Genomic DNA, 20,741 nt, shown 5'->3' on the forward strand with positions numbered 1-20,741 from the left:
GGTTGGTTGGCAGATCCAAACCACCCATCTGTTAGATCTTGCTTGTGGGACGGCCACAGTTGAAAATCAACCCAAATAGTCCTAGCTACACGTTTTTTCCTGTAGAATGTTGACCACTACCGATTTCCACTTTCACATCCACCTCCTTCCGGCCAGTGTACTCCATAAAGTAAGATTTTCAGATAGGACCCACTAAAGGGGCGGTCCTGATCTTGATTAGCTACCTCACCTGCCATGAATCAGGTAGTGGGCCACGAAAGCCCCTTCCTGATCGAATGCTCGTACGCACAACCTCATGGAAACATACTGCGTACGTGATCTAATAACTTTCTTTACTCTACTAAGTCTAAATGGTTAAAAGACTGGTGACTCGGACAACTCAGCCAGTCCTAAGTCGAGTCGACCTAGATGACACGGGCCAAGTCATCCTCTGTCTCTTAATTTTGAGAAATGTAGGACGCACTGGGATGTGGGTTATATCCACTCCATCCATCCTTCGCATAAGATCATGTTAGAATGTGAGCTAAAAAATCAGGCAGATTCAAAACTCAAAAGTAGGCCATAACACAAGAAACAGTGAAATTGAAGGCCCACCATTGAAATTTTCTTAAGAGTGAAAGAATTACCCAATCTTTTAAATATTAAATTATTGAATGAAAAAAAAGAAAAAATATAAAAATATAAAAAAAATCATTAGATCTAAAATGATCCTTCAAACCATGGACTAGAAAACAACATAAGATAGCCATGAATACAAAAGGTGGCTAAATCTACATGCAATCAAGATCAGCCGAAATGTTTTTTTTTATTATTATTATTATTTGATAGTAGAACTGCATTTCAATTAGGCAGTTTTTACAAATTATCATCATTTCACATTCCTTTTTCAGTTTTAAATTCAATGGCAGGATCTTGGGTAGTCTGGTATCTCCGTTTAGGATGCATTTGATTGCACCACATATCAGAAAATTTCATGATTAATCAGTCTAATTTGGGGCAAAAATTCATGATATTTCATGAAATAGGTGCAACCAAACACACCCTTAAGGAAGTTTCCTAGATTTCATTTTCTTATGACACTTTAGTTTCTTATTTCTAATACAAGCAGGATTCAAGGAAACTAGACTTTATAAATACAAGTTATAGGAGTCAATCATGCTGCTAAATCTGAAAGTAGCCCTTCTGAATCATTTGATCAACTCACCCAAGATCGACAAAAGGATGAAGCATCAAGAGCAATCGAAATCAGACTTGCAGAGATATCTCTCAGACAATTGACGGCAGATTACGTTGCCACAAGATCTACTAGATCCATGGCAGGTTTCAATGACACAAGCAAACCAGAGTTTTGCAACAACAATGCTGACAACTGTTGTAGTCTCATTCACAGTAAGATGAAACCAATCCAAACCCCTCAGTTCTAGACAACGAGACAGACTGTGACTAAGCAAAAGGAAATGGGGAGAACTGAAAGATGATCTAACATGAAGATTAGATTGGACCAAGGTCATAAATGACTAGGAAAAATACAATGGGATTAGGAGCTATCGATATCCAATAGTAAAAACATGAACCATGAGTTCGGAAATTTTGGTGAGATACGGACAATGGAACTGAATATGTGGAATATGATGATCCCATTGCAGCAATAGTAGTTTATAGGTTAATAGGTCGAAGAGAGTCATTATGGAAATAGGTTGGAGATGAATGACTCTCCAGTTGAAGCAGAATTGGGTGAAAGACGAAAATTATACCACAGCTGAATCAATGGCAACGCGAAATCAAAAACAGATTTTCGGTCTTCAACACACAAAGTTGACTGATGACCTGGGAGAACTCAATAAGAAGACATTAAAAAGATTGGCTGGGCCGGAAGCATCCACTTAGATTTTGGAGTCCAAATATATAAACCCAACAAAGGAGCCTTGTTTCTGTAGCATGCGAAAATGGAACTTGTCAAAGGTGTATTTCTTCCAAATGAAGAACGTGGTGGTTCTGCAAGCGGAATGGGAAGACAACATTCTACGTCTAAGTTCCTTTTCACCGTTCATTGGCCTGTTGATATCTAGTTGTATGTTAGCTGCATTTCCATCAGACTAGTTCTATCACTTAATCATTCATTTTTAGGCTTTTAAATTCAGTCACGCAACTAGGTAGTTCAGTAATTTTCTGATTAATTTGTACTTGGTTTTCTGTGTTAGTGATGATGGGTGTGGGCAGTACAGTCGTAGAGCCCACCTACGTGCTGGTAATAAGGGTTGTATGACTGTAGGGCCCACCTTGTCTATGTGTTTTATCATGTAACCCCTCACTTGACGTTATTTAGTGGGAATACAAGTGTATATATATGTATATATAACATTGTAAAAGTGAAGGGCAATCTGATCTTCTTCTTTTTTATCACTTAAAAGCATCTAAGCAGGTGGGGGTGTCCAAACCCTATCACCATTATTCCTCTTTGATTCTCTCGCTTCTCCCCTATTTCTCTTCCTTTACTACCTTTCTATACAAAAATACATCCTGATCATGAAAGATCTATTTTCCTAATTCTCTAAGGACTTGGGGTTAAGGAGCTTTTTTTTTTTTTTGGATAAGTAATGAAAATTTATTAAAGAGAGCCAAAGAAAAGATCTAAGGCAGAATACAACTGCCAAAGCACAGACAGAGAAGACAAGAGGGCCTTTATACAAGAGAGACATCCTAATACATCTAGCTTTGCCCTTAACACCATCTTGCTTCTGTTCCAAAAACAACGATTATTCCTCTCCCCCCTAAAGGACCTAAATTACTACCAACAAGACCAGCTGCCAAACCACCCTTCTTTTTTCCCAACCCCACCCCCATGACAAGCAAGTAGAAGGCCATTGATGGACCCCCAGTATCACCCATGACAGTTTAAACATTTTGAGGAATCTCTCCCACAACCCTTGAGCAAAGAAACAATGGATGAATAAATGATTTACCCACTCCACATTCTGCAAGCACATTATGCAACCGTTGGGAATCACCATCGATCTTTTTTTAAGATTATCTATTGCAAGGAGCTTTTATATAGATACAAGGTACACAATCTGTTATCATGGTCTTTCTTTCTTTTTTTTCTTAGAAATATAATTTTTTTTAAAAAAAATAGATTTTCTTTCCTCACATTTTGTAGTTTCTTTCGAAATTTAAGAGACGTTTACCCAATATACAATGCAAATGAAAAATATTTTAGAGAAGTCATGACACCTAACCAAGCACTCCCATTACAATACAGGAACAGTTTCAACCTAGAAAAAGTGTAGCTTGATGTTTTTCGCCTTCAAGTGCAGTTTCAAACACCGCAGAAGCATGTTCATCATCTGTGAAACCAAAGATACTTTTATATAATAAAAAAAGAACCAATAGCCCTACGTATATTTCCTCAAAATAGCAAAGTTCATAAAATCTCTCAGTAGGGGCACCTAGACTGTAAGCTAGAACAGACCAGTTTATTAACTACCAAACAAAAAGGTGAATAATTAGTTGCATACCTGCCTCTGCCTCATTATTTCTATCAATAGAGTAACAATGTCGCACCATTGAAATCATTTATAAGCCTCTCATCATAGGCTGGTTTCATCTCCTAAAACAACACAAAATGTCTATTGGGTGCCGGGAGTATTGGTCTTTGGTGAAATTTCAGGCCCCTCAGCTGCAGTATCTTTCAGCGCTGAGCCATTTGATGGTTCGCGAAGAGAACCATTTCCAGCCTTCATCTCTTCCTTCCCAACTGATCCATTGGTAGCCTCTGGAGACACATCTATAGCTGCTTTCTTAATAATTGGTGTTGCCTCTTGCTCCTGTAGAAGATCTTCCTTGGCCAAGGAAGTGAACTGCTTGTCCAGAGACCTTGCTGCAGCTAACCATGCAAGGACAATCACCAACAGTATTCCTCCAAGGTAAGGAGTCGAATTTGCAAGAGACCCAAATGTCAAAATCATGAACTGCTGGATCAGAGCCCCTCCTGACTTGCCCAAGGGGTTGCAGACAACATCGATGGCTGCCTTGCCTTTAACCTGTACAAGAAAGTATGAAACAGTGCAAGCAAATGAGTTGCACTTGCACCGCTAAGCTACTTGAGGTGTTATATGATTCCCAATCAACGTGTTTTTTCTCTCTTTTGTTTTTTTTTTTTCTTTTAACCCAGCAATGCTAAAGCATGGATTAGCTTCTGGTTATATAAGGTTGGTCTGGTGAGCACATCTTGGGGATGCACCATGCCCAGCATCTATCCCTCCAGTTAAATGGAAGTATATAACCAGGGGTCCACATTAAAAGGGGCCCAATTGCATGGTTAGGGTTGCCTGATGAGGGAGATTTGGGAAATCCCACATGCATCATGGTTCTTGCCAGTGAACAATTTCTACCACCAAAAGGTGGGGACCACATGTAAAGTTCGCTGGCCTGACCAAATGCTCTATCAAGACATTATATATTTCCTCAAGCTAATAAAAATACTGGCATTGCAGCAATCAAGATCTAGGAATTCAGAGTATCCAGACCTTAGTGTCTTCGTCCAAGGGTATGTAAGCCATTTCTTTGCAAGGATCGAATAAGCTGTATTTTGCACTCTTACTGAAAATATTCTGCAAAGCTCCCACATAAACGGCTGCAAGTAGAGGAGTAATCCCGAAACTCCCTATAATAGGAGCCAGTGGCTCGCCAAACAAAATCAGAGAGAAGAATGCAACTCCTGTGATGAGTAACACTGTGGGAGTGATCATGGCAGCAACTCCCCACCCATATCTGCGGAGTATCACTCTGCTTAGCAGCATCATGGTGAATGTTGCAATCCCGGTGGCAGTGGAGAAATCACCCATGAAGGATGAGTATTCATTCGGGCTAGGAAACTGCAAATTGCACAAAAGAAAGAGGCGGTAAAGGACTGTTGTTTGCAACATGGTGAGGAGAGGATTGCATTAAAAAAAAAAAAAAAATTAGCTGGGCTAAGGCTGCTCATGAGATTATGATTTCAAATCCTACTCTACCCACACAAGTCAATATGGACCATTCGTCAGGTGGGACCCCACCATGCAGGTCTCATGACCTGAAAATCAGTCCGATCCAATCATCAGTTGGGCTGCACACATGAACATCACATCTGGATTGTTGATCATTTTTTGTGCTCTCCTCCACAAAGTGGCCCACTACAACTGGACCAGCCTGATTTTTGGGCCACCACTGTGCACAGTAGCCCAACCTGATGAATGGCTTGGAACATGTACCACACCACATTGTATCATGCAGCAAGAATAGCATCATTAATCCTACTCTCACAAGTAGCCTCCGCATTCCTCCAAAGTAATTTGTTTACCTGGGCCTTGAGCTTCGATTTCCACGTGACTTCAACGAGGTTGATGCTGATGCCGTAGGCAACCACTAAAGTGGCAAGATCCCTGATATATCTCGAAGACAGTAGAAACTTCATGCCTTCCTTGGTATCTAGTTTGGGTTTCTCCTGTAAAAGGGTTCTTGTTCTGTAAGTATGGAAAGAAATGCAATAAATAAAAAAATAAAATAAAAAACAAGTGGAAAGGACAATCCTGAGGCCTACCTTCTTCTTACGGTTTGCTTTCGGCAAAGAGGGGTCATTCAAAACAAAGGTATTCACTCCCCAGTAAATCCCACATATTACGAGCCCGAGAAGCACCACAATGCTCATCATTCCTTTGAGGGAAATGGCCCACCCATCGACCCCCGGAGGCAAATTCTTGCGCAGATTAGAGAAGTACTTCACTGTGCGGCCTGAGAAGATAAGGGCAACATTTGCTCCGAGACCAAATAGCGGGTAGAATTGTTTTGCTTCATCAACAGTAGTAATCTGCAGCAAGGGGAAAAAATACCATTTTCCAGCCACTCACAATACTCGTAGAGAAATCAAGATATTAGAGGACTAGGGAGAAATGGCTAAATTCACAGGAATACATTGATTATCGAATTCCAACTGAGAGAGCTTAGAATAGGAAATGAATTAATAAGGTTTGAGCTTTCTGTGCAAATCTCTTCACAGAAAATCAATCATGACACCATAAACTTAACACTTCAAAACTTTCACACTGATACTATCTGCCTGTTTGTTGCAAAGGAACAGTTTAAATGTCCTTGACTGAATTAAAGAACATGGTTATCACTTATCAGAGACTTTCAGTACTTGATTTTCAGACCCTATCGTACTGTTAGAAAATAACTAAAAAGCGTATTAGTTGGGTGAGGTACTCACTATTCAGCTGATCAAAGTGTAAAACATGGTATACTGAAAATGACTAATATATAGAGAATGCCGTTCTGAGCAGCTGATTTCTTCTATCTATTTGCATATTTGTATTTCTTGTATTAAAACAAGTCTAATAGGAAGCACACATCCATCCCTAACCAAACTCAACAACAGTTGCAGCAAAAGAGAAATACATTATTGGCTCCTAGTTTCCACAAATTCTTTTCTAACCATCCAAAAAATTATTTTCACAATATACAGGTTATGGGTGATAAACTGCAAACAGAAAAAAGGTGTGTCTTGTCAATCTGCCATGCAACAGTACCTCTCACAAGGACTTTGCACATTGGTAAATATTCTGCATGGTTTGGTACTAGAGACGTGTGCATGATAGCTAGAAATCTCTTGGGGAAAAAAAAAAAAAGTAAATGAAACTCCTAACAAGAGGACTTGCAGGATACTAAACCTCAGGAAATGTATACTTTTCTGAGGCACAGGATTCTGTACATGTGACTCCGTGGCAACCCAGAGAATTTATCAGAAAGGCTCCACTGTTATGGGGGATGTCTCACAAACAAGGTCTTCAAAAACAGTAACAGTGGCCGTAACAGCCAGCCATATGGAGTTATGATATGAGCATAACGGCCTGTAATGGTCAAAACTATTTTTGAAGGAAGAGAATGTATTGGCTGCATATCGGATTATTGCAGCCCCATATTGGCCTGTTACATGCCCGTTACAGGCCCTTTTTTTTTCAGAATGGGCATTACAGCCCCATATTGTGTAACAGGTCCTACAGACATTACATAACTATTTTTTAATACCATGCTCCCAAAACATTTCCATAGTACCTAGAAAATTTACACCCGTATTATTTATTACGGCCAGTCTAACATGGTTATAGGGGGTCAAAATGACGAAAATGTGCAGCACAGTTAGAAAATGAACGCAACCAAAACACTTCAGTTCAAGCAAGCATGCGCAAGGTAACTCCCTGATAACAGACTGTAAATTCTTAGGCGAGAAAATGCAAGGAAAGGATATGCCAGATTGCAAACTCCTTTTGATGAAGTCCCCATCATAAACCTCTCAAATGAATTCAATTTATGTGTGTATCATACTATTCTCAAGAAAATCCAATCAGGAAGCTGCAAGAGTCTTCATATGCTTCCAATTGGATCAAACCCAGAAAGATTTTAAAAAAAAAAAAAAAAAAAAAATCATCTAAGCCGATTTTTGCAGGCCTAAAGCTTATTCCAAGCTCTTCAGTTTTACTCCAGCCTCAAAAGTTTAGATGCTATTGCAGAAAAAGCTTCATTTTTACCTGTCCGAGATCATACATCCATAAAGGGAAAGATTGTTTTGTATAAACCGGTCCATAAGGAGAGTTTTTTTTTTTTTTTCCCAATCAGTTTCAGCTGATCAGACATATAGGGAGTTATTTCAACTCAACATGGTAGTCGATGAGAAATGTAACAGTAGAAGAATTCATATTAGCATAAGGGCATTGAGGAATTACATGACCCTCAACTATATCTATTGTATCCATGGGTCCTCAGTTTGCACAAGTGGATCCCCTATGTTTGGTGATCCAGAGCATTGATCTAAGGGCCCCACAGTGGATAGATCATTGCATAAGTACCTCCTTTGTTGGGGCAACCCTAGCCTCCCCACTTGTGGCCTGCAAATAGACAATTAGGAAAGAATACAGCAACGGTCCCCACTGAACTGAAGAAAAGCAAACGATTGGAGGGCTACCAGTGGAACCATCACACAAACAGTCTAGACGACTGAACCACAAGCCATGGTGTGACATAATGGCTGTTATGGGGCCATAAAAGCCATTATGTAAAGGTAATGGTGGCAACCGTTATACGTTACAGGGTCATAACGGCCATTACAGAAAAAATGACCCATAACAGCTGTTACAGTCCCCCATAACGGCCGCAATGGTCCATTACGGAGTCGATACTGATTTTTCTGGTTTTTTTTTTTTAGAGAGAGAGAGAGAGAGAGAGAATCATAAAGGTAACAGTGGTAGCCGTTAAGGCCACCATTACCATTATAGAATACCTTGCCACAAGCCCCACTTGTACCAACTGAAACCCAAGGATAAAATGCACCAATCTTCAAAAGATCATGTGATTCCTCAAAAAGCATTTGATGAGTTTAATGAATCATGTTCTAATGGATCCTGCTCAGCAAGGAAGCACTGAAGCACATACATATGGAACAACTAATTGTCGCCCATGGATGGATTAAATCCTGAAGACAGTTAACTGGGAAAAAAAGGCACCTAAGGATGTTCCCAACGTAATCAGATTAAAGAAAACACAAAGCAAGAAGAGAAGGCCAGCTACGTTATGATTACTGTAGGATATAAGACGTGATTATTAAATAATGCGTTGAAACCAAACCTTACAAATGCAACCAAATGCACATGAAGGAGTAGATTACATTCTTACATGGATACAAGCAATGTTGTCAAAATCGTTACCGTATTGCAAATCGTAAAAGGGGTTGAATTGTAAATTGTATTGTAAATTGTAAGATTTTTCTGATTTTAAAAATATAAATATAAAAAACAAATGAAAAAATATAAGTAAATCAGAAAAGATTAAAAACTCATTAATCATCCATTTCCCATCAACACGTACCAAAAAAGTAATACATATCATGATATTATCAATTGGGAAAATGTATATGTTATACATATTATTATATTAAAGGATTCATGTCTTTTTCCTTTGTTTTCTTTTGTTGTCTTTTGGAAAAAAAAAATTACCTTAAAAAATGTACAACAGTCCTTTAATAACTTTATTCTTTTGTGCCTTTCTTAAGTGTAGAATCATGTTAGAAAAAATGGCATTCGATTCCATTGTGAATAGTATCTTGATTTCTTTGTTTTGGGTATTTGAATATCAAAATCCCCAAATCTCCTCCTCTCTCAAAAAAAAAAAGAGAGGATATATTTAACAAGGGAGGCTTTTTCATGTTTTATGAGCAAAAGGGTACAAAGAAAGGAAAAAAAAAATGAATAAAGGTTTTTAAAAATTGTTTTTTAAAGTAATTTTTTAGCCCATTCATGTAATCTACAATCATCGTACGATTACTTGGGATTTGCGATTTAGGTGTACGATTTTTCTTGTCCATGATCAAAGATTTAGTGATACACCTTTGCTTTGGTATAACCAAGTCAATTTATGAAGTCAAAATCATAACATGAGCCCCGGCTAAAAGATCCAACCTGACCCAACCAAATCAAATCGAATAGTAAGTCACATGGATCTAGTACATATTCTTGTTCTTGTATTTGTAGAAAAGCCAGAGTTTGAGAAACGAAGTTGGTAAGTTTCATTGTAAAATAGGCTTTTCTTCGTATAACCGGCTTGGCAAAACAAGTAGTCATTTTTCTGTTTCTGTACAATACTTTTTTTTTGTCCATGATCAATCCATGGGTGTACGATTCAAATCATATTCCCATACATTACGATATGAATCGTACATGAATCGTATGATTCATATCATGAATCGTACGATTTCGATAACACTGGATACAAATGAAGATTAGATATATGATTTCCTACAACCCTACCCATGTGCCAACCACAGAAGTGGGAAAAAAGCTGCCTAAACTTAGCAATTCATGCACAGAATCCAACATCCACAAACAAAACAACAGGTTCTCTAAACAGCCTTTTTTTCCTTTTGAAAAGCAATGAAATTTTTATGAAGCAAAAGCTATGAGGGATACAAGGAGGGGACCTATAGCAAGCGACCCTCCCACCACTCTCTCTTTAGCAAGCCTATTGGCCACAACTTTGGCTAAACTCGGCACTAAGAATCATCAGATTCCGAATTGTACAACATAGGATTTGATCATGGACATACAATATTTGAGACTCCAAGGCCCTGAATTAGCACCCACAATCCACCACGAGGCCTGTTGGGAATCCCCTCTATCACTAATTCTCTGTTGGTTGAGGAAACAGAAGGATGAAGCCCTTCTCTTAGAGCAAAAAGCATAGTGACAATTGGCCATCTTGTCTCTCAGGATACCTCCCTATCCAAAAGCCCCAGGTTACCCAATGAGCATCCAACCAAGTTGAGCAAAAAAGCAACCCAGCTGCAGCAGCTCCCACACAATGATGCTCAGCTTCACGCTCACACTATCACATTCATAGAATCACTTCCGACAATTAAAGGTCCTCTGAAAGATTGTTTAGAAAGTTGTGCAGAAAGTGATTCCATTGCTAGTGAGGGATCTAGAAAAACCTACTATTCCTCTCTTTCCATAGGTCCACAAGCAGCAAATGGCACTGGTTCCCTCACAAAATTCTAACAGTCTTTCACAGGACCTTGAACTGTTGAAGGTGATTTTATGAATGCATTTGCATGGACATGAAGCCCTCTCCTAGAGTTAACAAGATGAAGACATGAAGCCCTCTACTAGTGTTAATAAGATGAAGACCAACACACCATCTTTATCTTTATAGTATCTTTAAGAGAAGCCACGCACGCACGCACGCATTCTAAGTTGGGGTGGATGAAGTGAAGATGTGCCTCTCAAGGTTTATGTGATCGACACATACCAATCAAACTGAAGGAGAGATTTATAGAATAGCTATAAGACCAACCTATTTCATGGGACGGAATGTTGGGCAATCAAGGAAAAACACGTTAATAGAACGAGTGCAGCTGAAATAAGGATGTTGAGATTTGCTAAGCTAAGTGGATGAAGTGGAGATGTGCCTCTCAAGTTTTATGTAATGGATACATACCAATCAAACTAAAGGAAAGATTTATGTTATCAGATGTCTTAAATTTGTTTGTAACCAGGTCTGTCGATGGCATAGACAGAAAACTCAATCCCATCGAGCAATTGTCGATCCCATCGACAACCCACTCGATTCCATCAAGAAAATCCCATTTTTTAGCCTTTGCTCCCCGGACAGTTTTTGGGTCCAAACGATATGATCGACGGTGGCTTCGATCCCATCAATGGCACTCGATATGATCGAAGATGCCATCAACCGACTTGTGTAGTTTTGAGAAATTGCAGATTTTGTTTCCTATTTTGGTTTTAATCTTTTTTAAGGCTTTGTAATCCGTGTTTAGGGTATTGAAATGGGCTTAGGGTCTTTTGGTGAGCAAAGGGAGTTCAAAGCTAGGGTTTTTGTGGTGTTCAGGGTGTATTCTCGAATCAGTAAGCTCTTCCATCTCTTTTAAACATTGAATATCATAGTGGATTCGTTGTCACCTTGTGACGTGGTTTTTTCCCACGAGGGTTTTTACACGTAAAACCTTGTGTTCTTTGTCTGCTTGGTTGTTTGATCTCTTATTGTTTAATTCTAACTCAAAGTTGCTTCCGCGTGTCCATCTAACAAGTGGTATCAAAGATAACGTTGGGGTTTCGAGGTTTCTTAATCTGAAAACAAGTCTTCTAAGGGATCTAATATTAAGTATGAAACAGAGAAGTTCACCGGGATAAATAACTTTGAACTATGGAAAATGAAGATACGAGGCCTCCTTTCAACAAGGATTGCAACATGCTCTCCTTGGCAAGGCGAAACGTCCTACAACTATAACTGATGAAGAGTGGGATGAACTAAACGAGAGGGCTATAACCTTGATACAATTGTATCTAGCGGACAATGTCCTATATAATGTCCTCAATCAAAAGACCATCATAGGGGTATAGAAAAAACTAGATGATTTGTACATGAAGAAATCCCTGGTTAGTCGTCGGTATCTTAAGAAGCAATTCTATAATCTTAAGATGATAAAGGGGTCTAACATTACTAAACACATTAGCACTTTCGGTGAGTTGCTATATAAATAGATGAATGTGAAGGTTAAGATCGAAGAGGAAGATTAAGCCTTAATTCTCTTGAATTCGCTTCCACCACCTTTCGAGAATCTAATAGGCACACTAATCTATGGTAAGGATACCATCAATGTGGAGACTGTCATCTCAACCCTTCATGAGAAGCAGTTGAGAAAAATAGATAGTAACAGAAGAACCTCCACGGACGCGTTGGTTGTCAGGGGAAGGAATACTGAAATGGAAAAAAGGGAAATTCTCGATCGCGATCCAAATCGGAATAACAAGATGAAGTTATGGACTTGTAGGATGACAAGGCATATAAAGGAGTACAAGAACCCTAATGCTTTTTTTTTTTTTTTTGAAAGGCCAAGATATATATATATATATATATAAAGAAAATAAAAAAGTATACAAAAAAGAGAGCGAGAAGAGATCACCAAGACAACAATCTCAACTAGACTCCAAGAAACAGAAAATCACAATCGTTTAGGCCCACAACATACACCGCCCATTCAATCAGAAGTCTCTTGGCCTTACTACCAATGGCTAAATCAGAAAATGAGGTATCCCTAAAGCATCTGCCGTTTCTTTCTTCCCACACAGCCCACCAAATGGCGACTAAAGCCATTCTCCACAAGCGCGTCTTGTGCTTGCCCAATCTGACCCCATACCAAGCCTTGATGAGGAGAGACACCGAATTTGGGAAGCGCCACTTAATATTGAAACGGAGGAGAAATTCTGCCCAAATCCAAGAAATGAAGGGACACGAGAGAAGAAGGTGATCGACAGATTCTTCATTTTTCATGCAATAGAGACACACGTTGACTAAAGGCATCCCCCTTTTCCTCAGATTATCAACCGTAAGGATTTTCTTGCTTCCAACCAACCAACCAAAGGAACAGAATTTTGGAGGGACCGAATACCTCCAAATATGAAAGGGAAGGGAGGCATCATTTGGAGAAGAGACACAGTCGAGGAGAGAGTAAAAGGATTTAACCAGGAACTTGCTAGACTTTTATCTTCCAAAATGATAAAAGTTAGAGAATGCGCCAAAAGTGATCAACATAGTGCAATCATGTAAGGAGGTGGATGGTGGTGATGTCTTGACAGCATCCAAACCTGGTAACCTTAGTAACGACTGGATTTTGGATTCGAGGGCCTCATACTACATGACTTCTCACAATGATTGGTTCACCACATACGACGAGTACAACAGTGGACAGATTTTTATGGGCAATGACATTGCCTGTAAAGTCATTGGAATTGATTCAATGTGCATCGGCATGTTCAATGGGGTGGAGCATATTCTACCATATATTCAACATGTTCTGAACCTAAAGAAGAATTTGATATCTCTAGGGGCTCTTGAGGCACTTGGTTGTAAGTTAATTGGTTATGACAGGGTCCATAAAGTTTCAAAAGGGACACTTATTGTGATGAAAGCACAGCGGAGCAGTAATTTATAAAAGTTGATCGGAAACATTAAAATGAGTGGAGCTGCAACATCTGTAGCAGAATCCACATCGGCATGATTGTGGCATGCGCGCCTAGGCCAAAGAAACGATCGCGGCATGAAGGTACTTTCTAATCGTTGCTTTATTCCTGTTTTTAAAAGTATTGAACTTAGCATATGCAAGCATTGTATCTATGGTAAATAGTCAAGGCTAACATTTAAAACTAGAGAGCATGTTTGTAAATGTGTGCTTGAGTATATGCATTCAGATGTATGGTGTCAATCGCCTGTTGTTTCTATTGGGAATCATCGTATTTTGTCTCTTTCATTGATGACTACTCCAGAAAAGTGTGGGTTTATTTTTTCAAAAATAAATCCGATATTTTTGCCACACTTAAAGTGTGGAAGGCGGTGGTTGAAAAGCAGACAGGGCAGAAACTGAAGGTATTAAGGACTAATAACGGAGGTGAATTCACTTCAAAGGAATTCAACCAGTTTTGCAAGAATGAAGGGATTGTGAGGCGCAATATAGTGAGGCACACTCCTGAGCATAATGGAGTAGCAAAATGAATGAATTGGACTCTTAGAGGGAGCCTGAAACATGTTGAGTAATGTTATATTGGACAAGGAGTTATGGACGGAGGTCGTTACTATGGCTTGTTACCTAGTGAATCGGTCCTCGTCTACGTCGATAGACTGCAAAATTCCTAAAGAAATGTGGGGTGGTCATGAGTTTGACTACTCATAATTGCAGGTATTTAATTGTAACTCTTACTCTCATGTACCGTCAGTTGAAAGAGATAAGCTAGACCAATGGGCTAATAAGTGTATTTTTGTGATCTATAGTGATTGTGTGAAAGGGTACCGGCTATACGACCAAGTCACATGGAATATCATAATTAGCCGAGATGTCAGGTTTGATAGAGATTCCTTATTCTGCAAGGACGAACGCAAGGAACCAGAGAAATTAGTGTTCATTGATGTCGAGATTGAAAAAAAAGATAGACAGACAGAGCCTGAGCTGCAAGCGGAGGTAAAGGAGTAGGTGGAGCAGCCACTTCTCAGAAGAAAAAAAATTGTCAAGAGATCGCAGATTGCCAATTAGATACAGGGATGACTCGAATATTGCATTCGCCCTCATTATGGATGAGGAAGATCCGTCTACCTTCCAATAAGCATTGGATGGTTCTAATGTTGATAAGTAGATAGCAGTCATGCATGACGAGATGGATTCCCTGCAGAAGAATGAGACATGGGAGCTGGTGAAGCTTCCAATGGAGTGTAAAGCAATCGGCTGTAAGTGGATTTACAAGAAGAAACAAAATAGATATAAGGCAGGATTGGTCGCGAAAGAGTATACGCAGAAAGAGGGTGTTGACTTTAACGAGATTTTCACACTAGTAGTTAAGCAGGTATCTATCAAATTTGTATTAGCGTTGGTTGCCCAATACAACCTGGAATTAGAACATATGGATGTGAAGACTGCTTCATGGGGAGTTCGACGAGCAGATTTATATAAAGCAACAAGAAAGATTCAAAGTGAAAGGGGTGGATAATAAAGTTTGCAGGCTAAGGAGGTCGTTATACGACCTGAAACAGTCGCCTAAGCAGTGGTACAAAAGGTTTGACACTTTCATGATGAATCAGCAATTTACTAGGAGTGAGTACGATCAATGTGTCTATTACAAGACACTGAATAATGGACAGTTCATCATACTGGTATTGTATGTAAATGATATGTTTATTGCCAAACATAGCATGTCTAAGATCGATACATGGAAGACTCGGTAGTCAGGGACATTTGAAATGAAAGATTTGAAGGCAGCAAAGAAGATTCTCGCCACAGAGACAGACAGATAAGCATGCTATGATTATCACAGGCAGAATACCTTGAGAAGGTATTGGTTAAGTTCGGTACGGACAAGACGAAAGCAGTTAGCACACCCCATGCTGCTCACTCTAGGCTTTCTTCTTAACAATGTCTTACTACAGATGAAGAAAAGCAAGTGATGTCTCGTGTGCACTATTCGAGTGTTGTTGGCGGTTTGATTTATGTTATGGTCTTTACGAGACTTGATATTTCACATGCAATAGGTGTTGTAAGCAGATATATGGCTTACCCAGGCAAGCAAAACTAAGAGGCAATGAAATGGTTACTTTGGTATATTCAAGGTACAATAGAGTACGTCTTGACGTTTGTAAAGTCAAAGGACAAGTTGGTAGGCTATGTGGATGCTAATTACGCAAGTAATATGGATAACAGGAGATTGACTTTCGGCTACTCATTTGTGCTAGTGGGTGGAGCGATCAATTGAACGTCGAAGCTTCAGTCTGTGGTGGCTCTTTCCACAACCGAAGCAGAGTATATGGCAGTGACAGAAGCATTCAAAGAAGGTGTTTCGGTGAGAGAATGATAAATCATCTTAGGCTTCAGCAAGAAGCCATGCTAGTAAATTGTGACAGCGAAAGCGCGATCAATTTTTCGAATAACTCGGCTTAACATTCTTGTACTAAGCATATTAATGTTCATCATCATTTTATCCGACAAGAGCTCGAGGAAGGCGAAGTGACTTTTGAGAAAATCCACGCAAGCGTGAATACGGCGGACATGCTTACGATGATGGTTCATATAGAGAAGTCCAAGTTTTATGCGACTCTCTAGGCTTGGCGAAGGCTTAACGAAGGCGGAGTGTGCACGAGAAGCCACCACGATGGTAGAGCTATGATGGAAGCAATTAAAGATGGAGCTTGGAGCTGTGATTCATTATAAATTAAAGGCATGGTAGAGATTGTTATCATGTCTTAAATTTGTCTGTAACCAAGTCTATTGAGGCATCGATAGACCACTCAATCACATCAAGCAGTTGTCAATCCCATCGACAACCCACTCAATTCCATCGAGAAAATCCCATTTTTTTGGTCTTTGCTCACTGGACAATTTTTGGGTCCAAAACGATATGATCGAAGGTTGCTTCGATCCCATCGATGGGACGTCGATGGCACTCGATATAATCGAAGATCCCATCGACCGACTTACGCAGTTTTGCAGAATTGCGGGTTTTGTTTCCTATTTCGGTTTTAATCCTTTTTTAAGGGATTGTAATCAATGTTTAGAGAATTGAAATGGGCTTGGGTTCTTTTGGTGAGCAACGGGAGTTCAAAGCTAGGATTTTTGTGGTGTTCGGGGTGTATTCTCGGATCGGTAAGCTCTTCCATCTCTTGTAAACATTGACTATCACAATAGATTTGTTGTCTATTTGTGCCGTGGTTTTCTCCTGCGAAGGTTTTTCCACATAAAATCTTGTGTTCTCTGTGTGCTTGGTTGTTTGATCTCTTATTGTTTAATTCTAACTTGGGGTTGCTTCCGCACGTCCCCCCAACAATTTATAGGACAGCTATAAGACCAGCCTATTTCATGGGACAATGTTGGGCAGTCAAGGAACAACACGTTCATTTAATGAGTGTAACTACAATGAAGATGTTGATATGAATGAGTAGCAACTGTCAAGATGAGGAAGGGTAGAAATAGAAATGAACACATTCAAGAGAAATTAAAAATAACCCCAATAGGTAGTAAGGTGAGGGAAAGTAGACTTAGATGGTTTGGCCATGTGTATCGGAGACCACAGAAGCAAGAACTACATCAGTTAAGAGTGAGTTGGTTCAAGGAGAAAGTGATAAAAGGGCAAGGGGAAAGCCCAAAAGACGTGGGTGGCGGTACTAAGAAAAGATTTGATGAACTATGGTTTAACTAAGGATATAGTCATTGATAGAGTGGAATGATGGAACATGAATCATGTAGCCGGCCTCAATTAGATGAGATAGGGCTTGGATGATGATGATGACAAAAAGGTGAACAGCATATATGATTCCAATTCAAAAGTAAACTTTTTGGGACCCAAAAACAGCATAAAAGGACAATAAGAAAAGGAGATATATATATATATATATATATATATATATATATATATATATATATTAGTTTCTTAACATTCAAGATGAAGCAAGAAAATTGGCATAGACTCCTAACAGAGAAGATATTCAACACAACTTTTTTGTCAAGGTCTAAAATGACTCTGCTACAGCACCACCAACAGGCATTAGTGCTACATATAGGTTACAGCCATTAAAAAAATAATAATAATAAAAATAATAATAATAATAAAGATGAAGCAAGAAAAGAGTGGAGGTTTTTTTTTTTCACTGGAAAATGGCATTATAAGCCACAATTCACGCCATTATATCAATAAAATAAAATAAACAGCATGTGTAAATAACAGCCAATATCTTCGAAACAACAGCCATTATTTAACAGGAGTTTTCCAATATAAGAAGTGAGGTAGAGTGACGGCTTCCCATAACAAGTGTTATGACAATTTATTAAAATAAAATAAAACTTTTTGTAGCAATCAGATTCATCTGCACCCACTATCAAACAGCAAAACCCATATAGTCTACCAGATGCTTTCCAATCCTTCAACAGTAAAAGTAGAAACCATTAACAGAAAACCGATAGATATATATACATAGAGAATCCAAAACTGTTAAAAGCATCAATTAAAAACACACACACATACATAGAGAATCCAAAACTGTTAAAAGCATCAATTAAACACACACACACACACACACACACACACACAGAGAGAAGAGATTACAGCTGTGTTTAGATACACATGGATGTTGAATTGGGAAAATTCAATTTGATCTAGAGCAGATGAAAATAATGAGTTTTATCTGGCTCCCTTTCTTTCAAGTGAAGCTGGAAAGCAACATGATTGCCATTTGAAGCGCATGCCTTCAACTTGAAAGCTAGGAGAAAAACCAGAATTTGGTTTCTTACAGTTGATTAGAGTAATAATTGCAATTCAAAACGATTTCGCATCCAAACGCAACCCGCATGATGAGTATATCACCTGATTGGCAAACCCCCAAAACAGAACAGAAATCACCACGCTCCCCCATAGCTCCGCCATGACATAGAACAAGCAGAAGCTCCAAATCCTCAGAATCGCGACAGGGCCTAGAAAGCTCGGCCCAAGTGCCGCCACGAGCTTATCTGCAAGCCCCGTCGGGTGTATCATGTCACTGAGCGGGTACAGAAGGAAACCGAACGCCCCGAAGAAGCCAATGAAAGGGAATATCACCGAATAGAAGAGGGCCTCCTTGGACAGAACATTCGACAGCTTCGCATACAAGAACATGAATCCAACGGCCATCGGGAGGTTTACCCAAGTCTTCAAGAACGGTATAATCTCAGCACTGCTGCCTTTGGCTGTCACGACGAGGACGTCCTTGGTGTCCCTGAGGATAGTGTAATTGAAGAGGATGCAGAAGAACATCAACCCAAGCGGGATTATCTTCTTTAACGTGATAATCTCAACGCCCAGGAACTTGGGTTTCTCTGATTCCTCGATATAAGCAGGTTGGTCCGCCGCGGCAGCGGACTCGACCCGGCGTAAGTGAAGATTCCGGCGATTCTTGAGAAACCCATGAGTTTTGGGAATTGGGTTTTGTCGGGGGCCGTCGGGGGAGAGAGAAGATGAGGTGAGGTGGGATTTGATGGGTTTGGTGGTGAGAAATCGGGATTTGAGGGGTTGTGAAGGGCGGAAAGGTCTGGTTTTGGGATTTGAAGGGAGAGAGAGGAGGCCTTTGGTTTGGATAACAGCTTCCATATCTCTCTCTCTCTCTCTCTCTCTCTCTCACTCGAAGGCCTTCAAAACCCAAAACACTGAGAGGATAGAAGCATATGTATTTATGTATGTATGTATGTACGTATGGATGTTTGTATGTATGGTTGGGTATCTAAGCGAAAATGACAAAAGCATGCATGAAAGATCTAAGTGGACTTTAATGGCCTTGAAATCATCTCCTAAATCCTGACAGATGCAAGAGATTATTCTGATGCCATTGTAACTGAATCTCTCTCTCTCTCTCTCTCTCCAAATAACCAAAGATGGCAGCGAAAATGAAATTTGCAGCAAGCATGAAAAAGCAACAAAAAGAACCCAAAATGCCACTTATTGAAATGACCAAATTACCCCTTAGATTTTTCGTTCTTGTCATGTTGAAGACTAATATGATACTCGGGCTGCTTACGACGCTCGATACGCAGGTACTCAGAACTTGCACACAGAGAATAAATTAACTCAACTCAAACCGACTAAATTGTGGGACCCAGTATCTTTAAATCACAGTCCCAAAATCATATTGATAGAACAATCCTAACCTTTGATTCTTGGATACTTGTTTGTTTTAAGTAAAACCATTGGTTGGACCATTCTCATGCCTCAGCGATAAACTCACAAGATCTCATCTGTTCGATTACCCATTGCGTTGAAAACCCACGTGGATGGTCTAGATGTAAGTGTCGCAATATGGACTCCTTCGCATGCCATCACATATTTGGACCGTCCATTAGGTCCAATCCACTCATACCGATTATCCAAACTCTCCAATCAGTACCATGCAAAAATGGATGGACAAGATGGTTAGTAAAAGATGGCCCAATCATGGATGTGCTAGGATCATCTGATTATGCGACTTTTTGACGGCAACCGAGGAAGAGCGTACTGACGCGATGGACGGTCCGAACAGGCGATCCGAATGCCCCCGAGTTCAGTCTCCAGTCTACAACTTATTCCTGAGGATCCCCGTGGATATTCTCCGAAGGTGGGCCACGGCATACGGAATAAGACAAAAATTGTTCAGCGGCGTTGGCTGTCCTTTGTTTTTGGGGAGAGGATTGCAATGGTCTGATTTTCGTCCACGTCATCTGATCATTGTGACCCACCTGATGGATAGCTTGGATCTTGAACAAGGATGGTATATTGGCATCTGGGAATGAGTGCGGATGGGCAGGGCTCTACACGCGCGTGAGGCTCTCGGGAGCCGATTCGATGCGGTCCGAGGCCCACCCAAGACGTTGCGGCACGTACCGTGGGGCCTACCTTGATGTATTTATCCTATATCCACTCCGTTCATCTGATTTTAAAGATTATTTTATGGCATTAATATAAAAAAAAAATCATACTCGATTCTAATTTGGACCATATAACAGGAAACAGTGGTGATTGGCCATTAATGGGCCATGAATGGATTTTTTTTCAGCTGATATTTGTTTTTTTTCCCTTTATCTAAGTTTATGTGACCTTATTAACAGTTTGGATGTAAAAAAATCATTACCGTGGACCTTAAGAAACTTTCAACAGTAGGGCATTCAA

The 20,741-nt window shown here is 39.8% G+C and overlaps 1 protein-coding gene across 2 annotated transcripts; it reads right to left on the reverse strand.

The window, feature by feature from the left end:
* Nucleotides 1-3,129: 3,129 nt before the first annotated feature.
* Nucleotides 3,130-19,488, reverse strand: LOC131255586 (ADP,ATP carrier protein 1, chloroplastic-like). 2 transcript variants are annotated; one of them, XR_009176187.1, is made up of 6 exons: nucleotides 18,435-19,488; nucleotides 5,579-5,845; nucleotides 5,339-5,482; nucleotides 4,527-4,874; nucleotides 3,516-4,040; nucleotides 3,130-3,344 (listed from the first exon to the last, which is right to left on the reverse strand). XR_009176187.1 is itself a non-coding variant. In XM_058256337.1 (5 exons), the coding sequence occupies exons 1-5, from the start codon at nucleotides 19,191-19,193 to the stop codon at nucleotides 3,627-3,629; spliced, it is 1,932 nt and encodes a 643-aa protein (XP_058112320.1). In that variant the 5' UTR covers nucleotides 19,194-19,488; the 3' UTR covers nucleotides 3,375-3,626. The 2 variants fall into 2 exon arrangements, 1 of the variants encoding a protein (XP_058112320.1); XM_058256337.1 differs by lacking the exon at nucleotides 3,130-3,344 and having other exon boundaries at nucleotides 3,375-4,040.
* Nucleotides 19,489-20,741: the final 1,253 nt, after the last annotated feature.

Source organism: Magnolia sinica, chromosome 1 (assembly GCF_029962835.1).
Source record: "Magnolia sinica isolate HGM2019 chromosome 1, MsV1, whole genome shotgun sequence".
Lineage (NCBI taxonomy): Eukaryota > Viridiplantae > Streptophyta > Magnoliopsida > Magnoliales > Magnoliaceae > Magnolia > Magnolia sinica.